Source organism: Zophobas morio, unplaced genomic scaffold (assembly GCF_036711695.1).
Source record: "Zophobas morio isolate AGI-343-1 ecotype UQ-CSIRO unplaced genomic scaffold, CSIRO_AGI_Zmor_V1 ptg000243l, whole genome shotgun sequence".
NCBI classification, from domain to species: Eukaryota; Metazoa; Arthropoda; class Insecta; order Coleoptera; family Tenebrionidae; genus Zophobas; species Zophobas morio.
Genome location: NW_026972347.1, coordinates 144,179 through 160,004, shown reverse-complemented (window position 1 = coordinate 160,004; position 15,826 = coordinate 144,179). Strand labels below are relative to the sequence as shown.

The 15,826-nt window shown below is 24.6% G+C and overlaps 1 protein-coding gene and 1 long non-coding RNA gene across 2 annotated transcripts; both read left to right on the top strand.

Moving 5' to 3' along the window:
- Positions 1-1,844: 1,844 nt before the first annotated feature.
- LOC135146637 (uncharacterized) lies at positions 1,845-9,146 on the top strand. Its single transcript, XM_064078767.1, has 9 exons — positions 1,845-1,922; positions 2,172-2,285; positions 3,646-3,786; positions 4,719-4,817; positions 6,943-7,028; positions 8,420-8,550; positions 8,776-8,869; positions 8,932-9,005; positions 9,058-9,146. The coding sequence occupies exons 4-9, from the start codon at positions 4,725-4,727 to the stop codon at positions 9,078-9,080; spliced, it is 501 nt and encodes a 166-aa protein (XP_063934837.1). The 5' UTR covers positions 1,845-1,922; positions 2,172-2,285; positions 3,646-3,786; positions 4,719-4,724; the 3' UTR covers positions 9,081-9,146.
- A 5,834-nt stretch (positions 9,147-14,980) lies between these two features.
- LOC135146634 (uncharacterized) lies at positions 14,981-15,540 on the top strand. Its single transcript, XR_010283891.1, has 3 exons — positions 14,981-15,007; positions 15,132-15,414; positions 15,478-15,540. It is a non-coding gene; the product is annotated as an uncharacterized LOC135146634 (long non-coding RNA).
- The last annotated feature ends 286 nt before the right edge of the window (positions 15,541-15,826 follow it).

The following is a 15,826-nucleotide window of genomic DNA, read 5'->3' as shown; positions in this document are numbered from 1 at the left end:
CAATGCTTTGCAGGTCTGGTAAAGATATCACACTGTATTGATTGTTTGGTCTGACCAAAAATAGCTGCAACCTTCGCCGTTCCTATCAAGGCAGTCTGGACGCTACGTCGAAAAGTTGCAGAGATTGAATGAAACGCTGGAAGAAGTTGAGTTTTACTAATAACGCTGATCAGTTCTTTCGCGGTGGCAGGTCCTTTCATATATACAACTATTAGTCCCCGAGGTTAAGCCCTCGCCTACGCACTAAACTATTAATCTCTTTTTGGTTCCATAAGATCGAAACAACCGTCATGGAAGTCCGTAATTTTACTAATTTGTAAGCAGGTCCTAAAGTAATTTAATGTATTTTAAACTATTTTTTTTTCTAATTCTGTTGCTCCAAATACTTCAACTTATATGTACTTAGCTTAATTTGTAAAGTAAAATTTTTAGAGTTTTTAAAAAATTTTTTAGTTCCAGTTTAAATAGAATTTACTTGCTTTATTAATTTTTATTCAAACCTTAGATATTTTTTTGTAAAAGGTGGAATTCCTTGTAAAAAATTAGAAAACGGATATAAATAACACTTACCACATACAGCTATAAAATCAAAAGCTTACTTAACTGGGACTGTTCATCTTTGCTATAATTTATTTTAAAATTTTGAACAATTAATTAAAATATATACTAAGTATAAAAATACTGTTATTTTTATATTTTAAGTTCCAATAGCTTTTTTAATTGGTAATATTTAAAGGTTTACAACTCTGCCAAAAGCTTTAACTTTAGAAATTATAAATAATTATTGCGCACGAGAAAGTGGAGGCCGAATAGTATAAATATTTTAAATATTTTAAAAATGATAATAAACCTTCACAACTATTTTTTAAATAAAAAAGTTATAAGTAACATTTTAAAATATTAAAAAAAATTAATTAATTTAATTGTAACTAATAAATCTTTTCAATAATTTTTGAATAAAAAAAATTTAAATTCTTATATTAAAAACTAAATAAAATAGAAAAATTAGGTTTTCTAAAATATATATTTTTTTCTTTAAGATAATAAGTAGCGTGGCCTACTAGCCAAAGTAGCTTTAGCAAGTGCTCACGCTCCTGATAATCGCGAGCAGTAAACAGGAAACCAAAAATTACCAAAAATAAACGTTTAGATAGATTTTTTTAATTGGTGATACTTTTTCTATATTGCTTCTTGCTGATGCCCGCAGTAAATGTCCATCGCTCAGCAAGAACTTTCCGAGTATAGTATATTTTTTTATTGTTTTTTATATAATATAAAATAAAATAAAAAGTATGTTAATACTTGTATAGAAAATAGTTATCGATCTTAGCCTGTGCAGCATAAATCTAAATTGATAAAACTGGATGGAAAAAACTATTTTTCCCTTAATATTATTTGTTTCTCAAAGTTGTAAATATAAGTTGCCATGAACAATATTATAAGTTAAATTATTATTTTTAAGGGAAATAAGAAAATCATTAGCTAAAAAGAGACACCGAGTGTTTCAAGAATTAGTTGATACAGAAAAAAAGTATGTTCACGGCCTAACAATTCTGAATGAGGTCTAATTTAATTACGTTTTTGCTTTAAGCAAATAAATATTTTTATTTCTTCTTTATAAAAAAAGGTTTTTTACAAACCATTAAAAGAAAGCATCGATTCAGAAAAACCTCTTATTTCTCTTAACGATTTAAATCTTATTTTTGGATCTTTAGGAGAACTCCTTGTAGTTAATAAGGGTCCTCCTTTAGATTTTTGTTATTATTATATAAAATACATACTCTAATTTTTTTAATTTAGAATTTTTAAAAAAACTTGAAAGCTCTTCTTCTAATACACTTGAATGTTTTCAAAAACTTTCCCCCTTTTTTGCAAGAATTTACGGTAACTATAGTCGTACTTTTGAAACATCCAAGAAAAAGGTGTTTACTTTTTTATAAAATTTTTTAAAAAGAAAAAATTTTGTGTATTTTTTTCTTGTATATTAAATTTTATAAGTTTATTCTATATATTTTTAGATAATTTTTTATTATTTACATTTAAAGATATTATTTGTATTCTACCTTTTTTTTTAATTTTACATTTAATTTTTGATTTTTTTGAAAAAATATTTAAATTTTTATATAAAATAATAAAGCAAATTTCCTAAAGCTTTTAATAAAAATCTGAAGGTACTCCTATTGAGGCGAACTTCGCCAAAATTTAACGAGTTTGTAGAAAAGGCTGAAAATGATGAATTAGTGGAGAGGCAAAAACTCGATTCGCTCGTTTTACTTCCCGTTCAGGTTTTTTTATAACTTATTTTTGTTAAAATTTTTAAAATCATTTGATTCCAGGCTTTTAATGCGGACAAAAAAATCCGCTACTATTTAAAGAAAAATATTAGATAAAATAAATAAAATTTTCAATTTATAATCGGCTTTCTTATATCTTTTAAAAATAAATTTCCTCTAACGCTAATTTTTTTAGTAATTTTTTTGTTTATAAAAATTAAGATTATTAAAAATAAATTAATACTTTTCTTTAACTTTATTACTAATTTCTTGCTGACTAGCAATTTTAAATACTGATTCAATTTAATTATATAAAATCTTGTAAGTTATATTTTAATCATTATTTGTTTATTTTATTTTCTTTATATATACAAAATGTTATTTAAAATTTATTCATTTAAAGATTACTTATCGATACCCCTTTATTCTTTAACTTTTAATTTTACAAGTATTGAGTTTATTATATAACCAAATTTTGTTAATTATAACAATCAATATTCTATTGAATTTTATTTATTTAAAAATTAAGTTTCTTTTACTTTTAGTTCGTTAATTAATTTAATGGTTCAGGCGATACTTTTTCGATCTTAATTTTTCCACTCCATAAGTACTAAGTTATTTTTATTTTATATTCCAATCTAGTTTACTTATTTTTTTTTAAACTTATTGCATTTACATATACTAAATTTTTTTATTAAAATTTTATTTCACGGACTATTTTATTTTAATTCTATTACAAAAACGTAAGTCATAATTTAATTTTTTTAATATCAATTTATTTATACATAATAAAGTTTTAATCAGTTTATTTCACTTTTATACCTTAAATTTATTTTATGACGCTAATTTTCTTGCATTTTTTTGCTCAATTTTTTAATGTTTTAAAATCAAATCTTGTTAATTTTAATTTATTTATCGTTTGTTTGAAATTTATTTGGTTACAAAAATTTATAATTTTAAAAATTTAATCCATATACTATTATAAGTTAAATTTATACTTTTTAATACTAATTACAATATTTTACTTTCTGCACTATTTTATAAATTTATAAGTACTGAACTAATTAATTGAATTAAATCTTGTTAATCATATTTTATTTATTTTTATTATAAATTAAATTAATAAATTTTAATACTAACTTAATTTCTTCAATTTTTGCACTAATTTTTATTCTTATCAGTACCTTTTTTAATTTCATTTTTATAATCAAATTTTAAATAATATTTTTATCACTTTTTTGTTTGAATTTATTTCCTAAAATTTATTAATATATAGATTTTAATTCAATTTTTCTTTTTTTTAAAAAAAATCTTTAATCTTTGCTATTATTTTTATTCACCTTTTTTTCATCTCATTTCTATTTTTTTTTAGAGAATTCCAAGATATAGTTTATTACTTAAGCAGCTTGTTAAGTACACTCCTCCAGATGATCCCGATTATGAAAATTTACAAAAGATTCTCGTCGTTATTAACGAAATATGTAAAAAAGTGAATGAAGATGTAAAAAAATATGTTCGTTATTTTTCTTTATTCGAAAATTTTGACCCAAAAGATTTTAATTTAAATTTTTTTTTAATTTAGAAGTTTTATTTTATTGTAAATAAATGAAATTATTATAAACATTTTTATTTTTTTAAGAATTCGTATTTTATATCTGAAATTTTTGACTCGAAAGATTTTATTTTAATTAAATTTTTAAATTTTTTTAATATTTAAAGTTTTATTTTGTTACAAATAAATAAATGCTATTATAAACATTTTAATTTAATAAATTCGTTTGTTTTTTTTTTAAATTTATATAAATAAATAAATACTTTAAACTTTTTTAATTTAATAAAATCGTTTTTAATTAAAATTTTTCGCCTCGAGGATTTTAATTTAAATTTTTTAAAATTTTTTTATTTAAAAGTTTTATTTTATTATAGTTAAATAAATGCTTTTATAAAATTTTTCGATAAATTTGTTTTTTTAATTGAAATTTTTTGCCTCGAAAGATTTTAAAATAATTAAATTTCTAAATTTCTTCATGTAAAAGTTTTATTTTATTATAATAAAATAACTTATTATTAATAAAATTTTAATTTTATAATTATATTCTTTTTTTAGTAAACTTTCAACTTTTTTATAATTAAATTTACAATCTAATAACATTTTCATATAAGAAGAAATGTTATTTTTACCCTAAACTCCCACCCTAACCTTAATCTGTTTATATTATTTATACATTATACTAAAGTTAATCAATTTCCACTTCCATACTTTTTTAAATTTAAATATTTAACGGTTTATTTTTTAATTCTATTAAATTAATAAAGTTGAAGTACTTTTGATTTACGATAAAGTTATAATTAAATTTTTTTTCTAAATTTATTTTATTGTAAACTTTTTTTTATAAAATTCAATTTATATATATAAACTATTGATTTTTTTCCTTTTTTGATTAGAATGAAATGATGGAAGTTGTTGAGCTTGAAGACAAATACGTTACTGAAGACAATAGTCAAGTGCAGTTGTTTAAAGAAAGTAGACAATTTTATAAGCAGGTAATTTTTAAAATCTACAATTTTCAAACTTAATTTGCTTCTAATTATTAAAGAATTTTTTTATTAGAAATTAGAAATTATACTTTTTTAAAGTAAATTTTATTAACAAGCAGAGGACTTATTTGAATACGAGTTTTTATTATGAATTAATTTATATAAAACAAATAAGAAAATTAAAAAAAGTTATAAAAATAAAAATAATTTACATTTCTGCACTGATTAATTAGGAAATTAAGAGAAGTGTGAAACAATAGTAAAGATCTCCATTTTTAAGATTTTTAATAAAATTATAAACAAACTTATAAATCAATAATAATAATAAAATACTTAAAAATGATAATAGATTCTAAATTTAAACAAAATATTATATAAATAATAATAAATATCTAATAGTATTAATAATAAATAAAATTTTTAATAAAATAATTATTAACTTACAAATAAATAATAAAAATATATATTTAAGAATAAATATAATAAAAGTAAATTTTAAAGAAAATAATAATATAATTAAGAATAATATTGATTATAAAAAGATTTTAAAATAAAAAATAAAACTATTAGAAATACTAAATAAAATTTTAAATAAAATGATTAATAATTAACAAAATATTTGTAATGCAATCCTTAAGAATAATAACAAATAAATTTCATATATTATAAAAATTATATATAAATTAATAATAATTATTATTAAAGGATAATAATAGCCACAAATAAAATAATATTAAATAACTAAAAAATAATAATAAATAAAATTAAAAACACAACAATAAATATTTAACATAATCATATTTTAAATAATATAAAAATATACAAATAATAATTTTTTAAGGATTATAATAGCACTATAAAATTATAAGTAAGAAATAAAACAATAATATAATAATTAATAAAATTTTAACAGAAAAATGGTTAAAATAATCAACAAATAATTTAAGAATAATAATAAATAACTTACAAATAATAAATATTTTTAAAAAAATAATAGCAATATTAAAATTTAAATTAAATAAAAATAAAAAAATAATATAATATTAAAATTTCAAATAAAATTATCAAATAACAAACAAATAATAATATAATTACAAATAATAACTAATTAAGTTTTAGATAAAATGATAAATAGCTATTAAAAATAAGAAATAATAGAGAACATTTATAAATAACAATCTAATTATATCAAAGTTATAATTAAAAATAGTCTCCCTGATAAATAAAATTTCAAATATAATAAAAGATATATTATATAAATAATAATAAATCTAACTAACTAAATAATTAATAACAAACAAAAATAACAATAGTATAATAATTAAGAATCTTGATATACGTAAGATTTTAAATTGAAAAGTATAACAAACAAATAGTAATAATAATAATACATCAGTCAAAATAATAATATTACGAAATACAAAAACATAAAAAAGCATAACCAATAAGTAATAATAATTAATATTTACTAGTATAATGATAAATAACAAACAAACAAATAATATTAAATACAGCTTAAAATTATTTCAAAATAAAATCAGGAAATTATTATTTTTTAAAATACTTTATTTATGGTTTCAAAATACTTTAATAACCTTAAAAACATGCAAAGGTTTGACTTGGACAGTTAGCGAGACTTAAGTAAGTGATTGAAATTTAGTTTTTAAGAAAATATAAAATTTATTTAAATATTAAAACTCGATTATGTTTTAAGCGAATTTTCCTGAAAGTGAAAAGTATATAATATTAAAAAAATAAATATATTAATATTTTGAAAGAAAATCCCGTTGTACCGCAGGCAATGATATAATTTTCATTTTTCTATTACGTAGAACACTTCTTTTTCTCTACGCGCACTAAATAGTTTAAGATTATTATATCAAAGTAAACGTTTTTTATTCACTAAAACTTTAATATTTCTTGAAAAGTCTTTCATGTTGCTTAGTGAGACTTTTAAATTATCTTCTTCAAAGATGGTTTTAGTATGTAATAATTTGCAAACGGGTTGGTTTTTCTGTAAAGAAATGCTGTATTATAAGCAAGAAAGTTTAAATTTTTTATTAAATTAAAGAATAATATATTACTTGCTTTTTTTTACTATTTATTTAAATATTAACTGCTTTATACTAAGGGATTATGCAAATATAAAAATAATGATCTACATCTCTCACTTTTCAGCGATGTTTTGTTAATGGCAAGGCCTGATAGAAACAGAAGGTACTTTTGCTTAAATAAATTACAAACTTTATTAACAACTTTTTTCGTAGGTTATAATAATTATCAGTAAATTTAAAATTGTGTAACATTCTATGTAAATTATTTAAAAGAAGATCTAATAATCACAAGACATTTAAAATTAATTTACTTGAAGAAAGGGAACAACTTATTTAGCCTTCATCGCGCTTTACTTTTTATGTAAATTTAATTATTATTAGAAGCGTGCCTACCTCCTCTTAGAAATATCAGTGAGTTAAAAAAAATAGTTAGGCCATGACTATGCGAATTCACCAATATTAATAATTTCTCCGTACTTTAATTCCTGGAAATTTGATTTATAGTTCACTTAAAGGTACGCTATAAAGTACAAAACTTTTCATAAATAGCGCTACATAGGAAATTTTGGGTTAAGGTTAGGTTAAGGGTTAGGAACGGCAACAAAATTTTATAAGAAATTATTATTTAAAAATTAGGTAGTAGAATTTCTACATTTACTTTGTTTCAATTTTTTAGCGAGCGATCATTGAACATCACTTACAAGAAATAAATTTTTAACTTTATCACAACTATACATTTTGATAGAAAGTAAAGTCATTCCATCGTTGTTATATTATAAATAGGTTTAAAAAAAATTGTTTACGTAATTAAGTTAAAAAAAATGCTAAAGGAATTCTCTTGACTCAGTCTTTTTAGGATATATTTATTTACTGATCCGAAAATCTTTATGGCCTTTAGTATACCGTTAACCTAATAATATTCTTTAAAATTTCAAGCATTAGTGTAAAATTGTAACTGAATTTTATTTACTAGCAGTTTATGTTAAAATCTTCCTAACTTTGAGAGACATAATTCTTAAGTTATTAGACTTTTAAGAAAGATTTAATTTTATAAAAATTTCATAATATTTTCCTGTGTAGCGTAGTATTGTTTAAGAATAATTATAACTGTTAGCCGGTCCTCTTTTTAAATTAAAAAGTTTTATAAAAGAAAAAATTATAAAAAGTTAAGTTCTATGTTTACTTTAACAATTCTTTTAAGGTGTGATTTTAAAGTATCTAGAGATTGCCTTGGGATAAAGCGTTAATTATTTTTAATAAAAACCTTTAGAGTATTCAACAACTTCATTTAAAGTAGCAAACTCTTTTTAAAATTTATCTTCGGTTTTTGTACGAAAACTGCCTATTATCTTTAATTATTGGAAGATTAGTAACTTTTTCAAACTCTGGTTGCTTGTTTGCTTTGTTATTTTTTTAACCCTCATTTTATTTTATTTATTATTTATATATGTAGAATATCTTATTTAACTTTTTACTTTTTTTTAATATCATTTTATAATAAACTAAGTATTATTTGCAATATATTTACTTTTACTTTTCTTCAATTTTTCCTAGATTAAAAATAAAACTGATTGCTTCGACTTTTACTGTAACTCCTTTGTCCTTTAAGAAGAGCTCTTGCTCGCTTTTGTTGGTATTTTTAACCGGTAAACCAAACATGGAAGTAACTTTCAAGAATTCTTCTGGTGAGTTTAACGCCATTAGTTAAAAAAAAAAATTATTATGAAAATTGATATTAGGTTAAGTTTTTAAAGGAAAATGATTTAAAAGATTAATGTTTACTAACTAAATATATTAATTTATTAGTTATCAGAAAACATAGCTACATCCAACTTTAGGAAATGTTTTAGAATTTCTATTAATATTGTAACTATTTATAAACTTTATATTTCTTTATTCAACTTTAATAGAGAGGTGGGATTGGGAGGCACTTTTACACTCGGTAACTATAAAGAGTAAAATTACTTTTGTCAAGACCAATGCATCTCGTCTTGCTGAAGAAAAGTTGCTATCGTGATATCTCAAATCTTTTAAATTTTAAATTAAAATTTTATATATAAACACAGTTTAAGTAAAAGCAAAACTAGTGAAAGTAAGCTGTTTAGCTCGTCGATATTTTCTCAAAAAATGATAAACTCCAGTTAACTTTTGTTTTTTTTACTATGAAAGTTGACTTGAGTTTTTTTATATAGATGAGAAACCAGTGAATCAGTAAATACAAAAGCACCCAATCCTTAAACGTGGCTTCTAAAAAGCAAAAGTTGCTTCCAAAAAATTATAAGGCGAACTTTTAATTTTTATCTCTAATACTAAAAAGGATTTATTAAAATAGTTTCAATAAAATATATATTGCTTTTCTTTTTTTAATTATTTTGGTTTACGCACTTTTTTTTTGGTTGGAGAAGGTTTTCGGGTTTTTTTAATTAATTCTAAACTAAAGTAACAATAGAGAAATTATTAAAAATGAAATAAAAACATTAATATTATGAACGAGTCATTAAAATTACTCTTTAACATTTAACATTGAAAAAGAATTACACACCACAAACTACGATTGAAAAAAAAATTATTTTAAAAAAATTTCCTAAAGTAGGCTTCAATAGTCTAAGCAATTCACTTTTTTAAAGCGGGACATTCTTAAATAGTTACTTAATCTACACAGCTGTATCATAAATAATATTAAATAAGTATTATCAATAAAAATAGTAATAAAAAAAATTGATAACCAATCTTTCATTGAAATTTATAAAATATAATTACTTATTATATTATTCGTAAATGTTTGTTACTTAAATTTGTTAATTAGGACTAAAAAAATAATTTTTCTTTTTATTTGATTTTATAAATTTCTTAAGATTATGACTTCGGTAAGTATATACGAATCTTTAACTTGACCAGAAATTTCAAATGTAAATTTAAATTTTACTAATTTTTTTTAAAATAAATAAAAATGCCAACTTAATAACTGCTGTAGTGAATTATTAAGTTAAAATGATCTTTAACACCTTTTAAAATTCTAATATTTCAGTTAATTATAAGTACGGTGTTTTTAAAAAATTTTAAGTTATTTTTAAGAAAAGAAAGTAAACGGAATAAAAAAGGGAAAAAAATCAGTGGAATATTCCTATTGTATATTTTTTTTCAAAGATAAAGTTATTTTCTAATTATAAGTGGAAATGACTTAGTAATAATAATAACGTCAGGAATAATAAAAAATATAATATTCACAAATGAATTTTTTTATAATCATTGTTATTATAATAAAATAGCGTATGCATAATAAAATCGAGCGCGGGGTGCTTAGTTTTGCTGATAACCTAATTACTTTGCGTGGTTCGTGTTCAGTATTCCGCAATTCAACTCATCATTATCTTATATACATTTATAATATACGTAGGTGTGTGGAGGTTTCAAAAAAGCACACAAAGAGCAGAGAGGAGGAGGAAAAAAAATTACAATCATTTTTTTTTTTGTTATTTTATTTAATTTATTGCACTGGCATGCTACAGTGGTTTGAGGCGGATATAACTTAGCCCTTTAACGGGCAAAACTCTGGGGCTTAAAAAAGATTTTTTTACGTTCCGTGGTAACTGAATTTACCACTTTTTTATTTTTTTGGTTGCTGCCTAATCCGTTAGAACATGGCACTCAAACTTTCCAGAGATTGGGATTGTTTCAGAGAACGAGTCTGTCCTTTTAGGGCCAACTTCCATAAACCTGCTCTTGCAAATTGAACCTAGGCGACAAGTGGTAAATATAGTAACCAGTAATCTATAAGGGGTTAAGCTGTTTAATCCACATTGTCCCAAGTGAGAGGGTTCGGATTAGGGATGGGGGAAGTTTTATTCCTGCAAAAACTGTCTAAGCAAAAATGAAACTACCTGAATGGATAGTTACCTTAAAAAAAAATTTAGATCTTTTGAGTAATGCCTTTACTGACTTTTTATATCATAATTTCTATTGCTTTTATTATTTGATTAATACTATATTATTATTATTACTAATTAATAATACTATTGTTTGTTTGCCACTATGATCGGAATTATTGTATTATTTTAACTAAAAATCTTGCATTTCAAGTTATTATCTAACATAGAAAGGCGGTCGTCTATACTTGGGAAGATGGAAGGGGTGATTATGTAGGGTATTAGCTAATAATCCGTTACAATGAGCTTCAGACGCCCTGAGGTAATTCTCAGCTAAGTGCTTAGTAAACTTCACAATGGTTCCAATTCGCATTCACGATGTAATTGTGAGAGTCTTATATACCAAGGCCCTCCTATAAAAACATTGTTAAAAAAGTTATCTTGCATATATTGCAGTTTTTCTATGTTGGAGGTCGAGGAATAGGTTCAAGTTACTGATTCATAACTCATTTTTTGAAGCGTTTGTGTCGTGTTTTTAATTTTTTTAACTAAATATTTAATGTGGGCCTTCCAATTAATGTTATATAACACCGAGGTGTTAACTTGATTAGTCTAATTAAGGGGAAATATAAAAAAAGAGATAATGGCAGGCATGTGCAATGAGAATAAAATAGGAGACAATAAGGACCTAGGGGCACCAGCACTAAGTAAGTTGGATTCCGATAATTCTGTTCTTACAAGGACGAGGTTGGAGGATCTATGGCTGAGGTATGACTAAATAATTCGTATCAAGTATGCGAATATTGCGCCTTTGATCATTTTATGTATGAGACCTTTTTGTTGTACCTAGTCGACATTTTCTGTGTCACAAAACCATAACATATTTTTGGTAGTTAAGGGTATTAGTTTTGTTTTTTTACCAACGTTAAGATTTGTTGACTGGTAGAGTGACTTCTTTGAAACCAAACAGGTAGGCTGGAATGAGGCTTTTATCATCAAAAAAAATTTGCAACCTTAAAAGAAGCACAACCTGCGCGGTTTCCCGGGAGTAAGAGTAGTCTAATAGGGCAATAAGCTTTAGCTTAAAACGTGGTTTATAGTATTATTGTTCCCTACTATTATTCCCTTGGATGGCAATTCTTACTCAAGCGGTGCGTCCGCTTAAAACAATGTTTGCGTAGGAGGCATGACCATACACGGTCAAAGGTCATTATACATCCAAAAAGAGGAAAACGTGGATTTTTTTAAATTGAAGTCCTGAGCTGCCCCCTCAACAAACCTCATAAGTTGTTACGTCGTTGAGTAGCCTCTTTGAAATTGCAATTAAAATTCTGGTAGCACTTGGTCTTTTCTATAAACTCTCTTCTAACCGGCGTAGTAGTGTTGCCTCCACAGTTTTATCCATTGCTATAATCAGGCTAATGGAACCGATATTTGCTAAAATCTGGTGAAGTACTCGGTGTTTTCCTACCTGTGGAAAGAAGTCAAGGGGCATTGCAGAAGTTGCTAATCGCTAGCGCCAACAACTTTTGTTAGCGTCCCGTTAGTTATGCCGTCTTAAAAAAGTATTAAAATTAATAAGGGCGAGGTTAAATACGCAGCCACCGAAGACCAAAATTCTTGTTATTGGGAATCGAATCCACGCCCTTAAGTATGAGTGTCAATGCGCTGAGCTAGGACGACATTTCTCAATTCCGGTAATGTGGCTATCCATATATAATCCGTAAGGCGCTTTCTCATCGCTAAAGTGGCAGAGACTATATAAGCCATTTCATCAGCTAATCTCAGTTAGATAAGTTCATCGAGGGACCTTACGGTTTTTGCCTTCGCCCCTAAAGGTAGCGAAGTTATAGAAACGCACTGAGCAGCTAAAAAAGGTAGTAAAGAGCGTCGTCTTATGTTCATCGCTTCTATCACTACCACGACATTATTAAGTGTTGGTGGTGTTTTACAAAGCGCAATCCACATGCGTCTACCAATTTGGCATAATTAAAAATAGACGCACCGTAGAGACGTCTTAAAAAAAAGGGTCAGGCCTAATATCAAAGTATTATATATATATATTGCCTAATTAATATTTTTACATCTATTCCTACCTTGGATGTACTATAATTATGTTTTTTGCAACCCCTACTTGTGATATATTCTAGGAATGACAATAACGCCAAACAAGTTTACCACGTTAATAAGTTAGGAAAGAGGGAGTAGCATATACTCAACGTCTATAGCCCACAATAAAGCCTTTTCGTTTGAATTAAAGTTTTATGTAATGAAAATGAAGTAAATCTTCTGAAATTAAAAATTTTTCGGGTATTACTAACAAAAGATAAAACGCTTCGTTGCAAAGGCTTAGTAAAATTTGATTCTGAAGGAGGGGCATAATAGTTATACTATTTGTTATCCCATGAAAGAATTATTCTTTGAACTTTGCAAATATTTTCCATTTAAGATATGCTATTATGCACAACTGTTATTTCTTTTTGGACATATTCAACTCCTCTACTTTTTTGTTTAGAAAGCTCTCAATTTAACAAAGCATTTTGTAGTTATTCTTACTGTGTTAACGCGGTTACGCGGAAGATAATAACAGTTTGGTATTATGGCTAAACTCATAGTATAAATAAATGTGCTATATGAGATCATAATTACATGAATAACTAGCTTTTGTGCACTTTTCTACTAAGTTATAATTACTTAATAAATATGTACATTCGCTATACCCCGTTTAAACTATTTCTCTCTCCTTTTTTTTATTGCAAAAGCTTATGGTGCGGCATAAGTTAGTTATTACTTTAATAGCGTGCAAGTGTTTAACTAAACTAGCTATTTTTAGCTTAACTTATAAATTTGAAAATACTTCTTTTTTCTAATAGCTTTATAGATGGTTATTGAAAGCATATTTTTAAAATATTTAAGCTTTAGGCAAGTGCATTCTAATAATATTTTACTAATAATAGAAATACTTTATTTAAAATAACTGGATAGTTTTTTTTTAATAATAGCAGCTTCCGAGTCTTTGTTCTTTATTTTTCTGTTTAAAACTTTCATTTCACACTGTTTTATCTAAAGCCACACAATGTTTTGTAAGCTTCAAATCTAAACACTTTTTTCGCATTTTAGAATTTTATGTTTATGACCCCGCCAAGTCAGATGCTTTAGCTGTGTTATGGTAACTTACATAATTCAAGGTGACCTTAGGCAAAATTTGCAATTTACTCGGAGTGCAATTTAAATTTGGAAAATATACAGCAAGTCTATCTTTTGTAAAAATAACTAATTTTTTTTCAACTCTTATAAAAAAATAATTTTTTTTTTAGAAAAATCATATAGGGAGTACTATAGCCAAAATAAGTTTAGGCAACTTATGAAATTGTATACTAAAATCTATTATTGAAAATCCTTTTTTGACACTAAAGCCAGGCTTGAATTTATAAACGTTCACAAATTTTGATTCTTCAGCTTCCTGTTTTCCTAGGTTCAGCTGAGCGCTGTATTTTAAATTAAAAGAGCACAATCTCGCGAGTGAAAGTTATCAAAATGTACGTAAAAGTTAAAAAATTTTGGCCCATAAGATTTAAAAAATTGTAAATCCACTTTAATTATATGTATTTTAATAAAAGAAACTTTCTTAAAAATTTTTTCCTGTAATAAGAGATGTGAACTGAAAAGAGCCTACAACTTAACTAATAGTATACGTATAAACTTAATACTCGTTTTTCCTACCAATATAAAATAAACCTGAACCTACGACTATCTCGCTTTAAAATCTTCAAAGCTTTTCTTTGTATTAAATAAATAAAAATAACCCAAGAAACGGCCGATTAAATTAGGTTAAAGCTTATAAGATTACCACAATCTTCTATAAACCTTAGGTAAAAAATTTAAGTTTTGAAAATAATTCAATAGTTCTCAGTAGAAATAAAATCACTCTTTAAAGTTAACAAAAATAATATTTTACAAAGAATTAATGGTAAAAGGTTTAAATGTTTGAGATGTACTATGATATATAATATATTAGTTAATCACAAACTTAAAACAGTTCAACAGGTTATTTAATTACTTGCTAAGTGCACTTTAACTTTATAGACACGACTTAAAAACTTAATAAAATTACGCGTCGTATATGCTTGTAAGACAATTCAGATAAATTTGAAACTAACCACCGGCTCATTAACCCGTGCCTGGTAAGGTACCCAAAATAACCGCGTGTTTATATAAATGTAACGAAGGAACTCAAAATTTTAGCTACTTCCATATTACTCTCAAAAATGGCGAGGTCCTGACTCTTTTTTTTTTTTACAGCTTAACTTTTGCCAGTTATGCTATATATTTACTGTTTTATATATTAGTGTATTTATATTGTTTTTACATAATGAAATAAATTTATTTTTATATTCTAGATTGTACTGTAGAGGCAAAGTTTTGGGCTTTAGAAGGGGCCAAAGGCTTCAGAGATATCATACGTCTCTTTTAAAACTTGAAGGTGTTCAGACTAGGGAACATTGTAATTTTTATCTCGGAAAGAGGGTGGCTTACATTTACAGAGTTGTTAAAAAAAAAAATAAGCCGGAAAAACGGGTTATTTGGGGTAGAATAACCCGTCCTCACGGAAATTCTGGTGTTGTTCGCGCTAAGTTTGCTTCTAACTTACCGCCCGTAAGTATGGGTCGACCTGTTCGCGTGGTGAGTCTTTACTATTATTAGTGAAAATTAATTCTTTTTAATTCATTTTTATATCATTTTTAGATGTTATTTCCTTCTCGTGTATGAAGTTTTTTTAAACATTTGTCCAAAAAAATCATAGCCAAGGACTTTTGGAATTTTTTATAAAAAAAATTTTTATATAAAAGTTTGTCTTTTTCTATTTAATATCTAAATATCTATTTTAAGAAAAACTATAGAAAAGCTTTCGGGGTTATTAAAGTTTAATCTATCTTTTATTGTTGCGTTTGTTATGGTGCATCTATGCTTTAAAAATTGCTCTAAAATCTCTTATATTTTCTATATTACTTGTATGTTCCTGATACCGGTTGTTGGTATTTTTTTGCTTAACAATACATATAATTTTTTAAGGCATTCGTTTAACTATTATTAC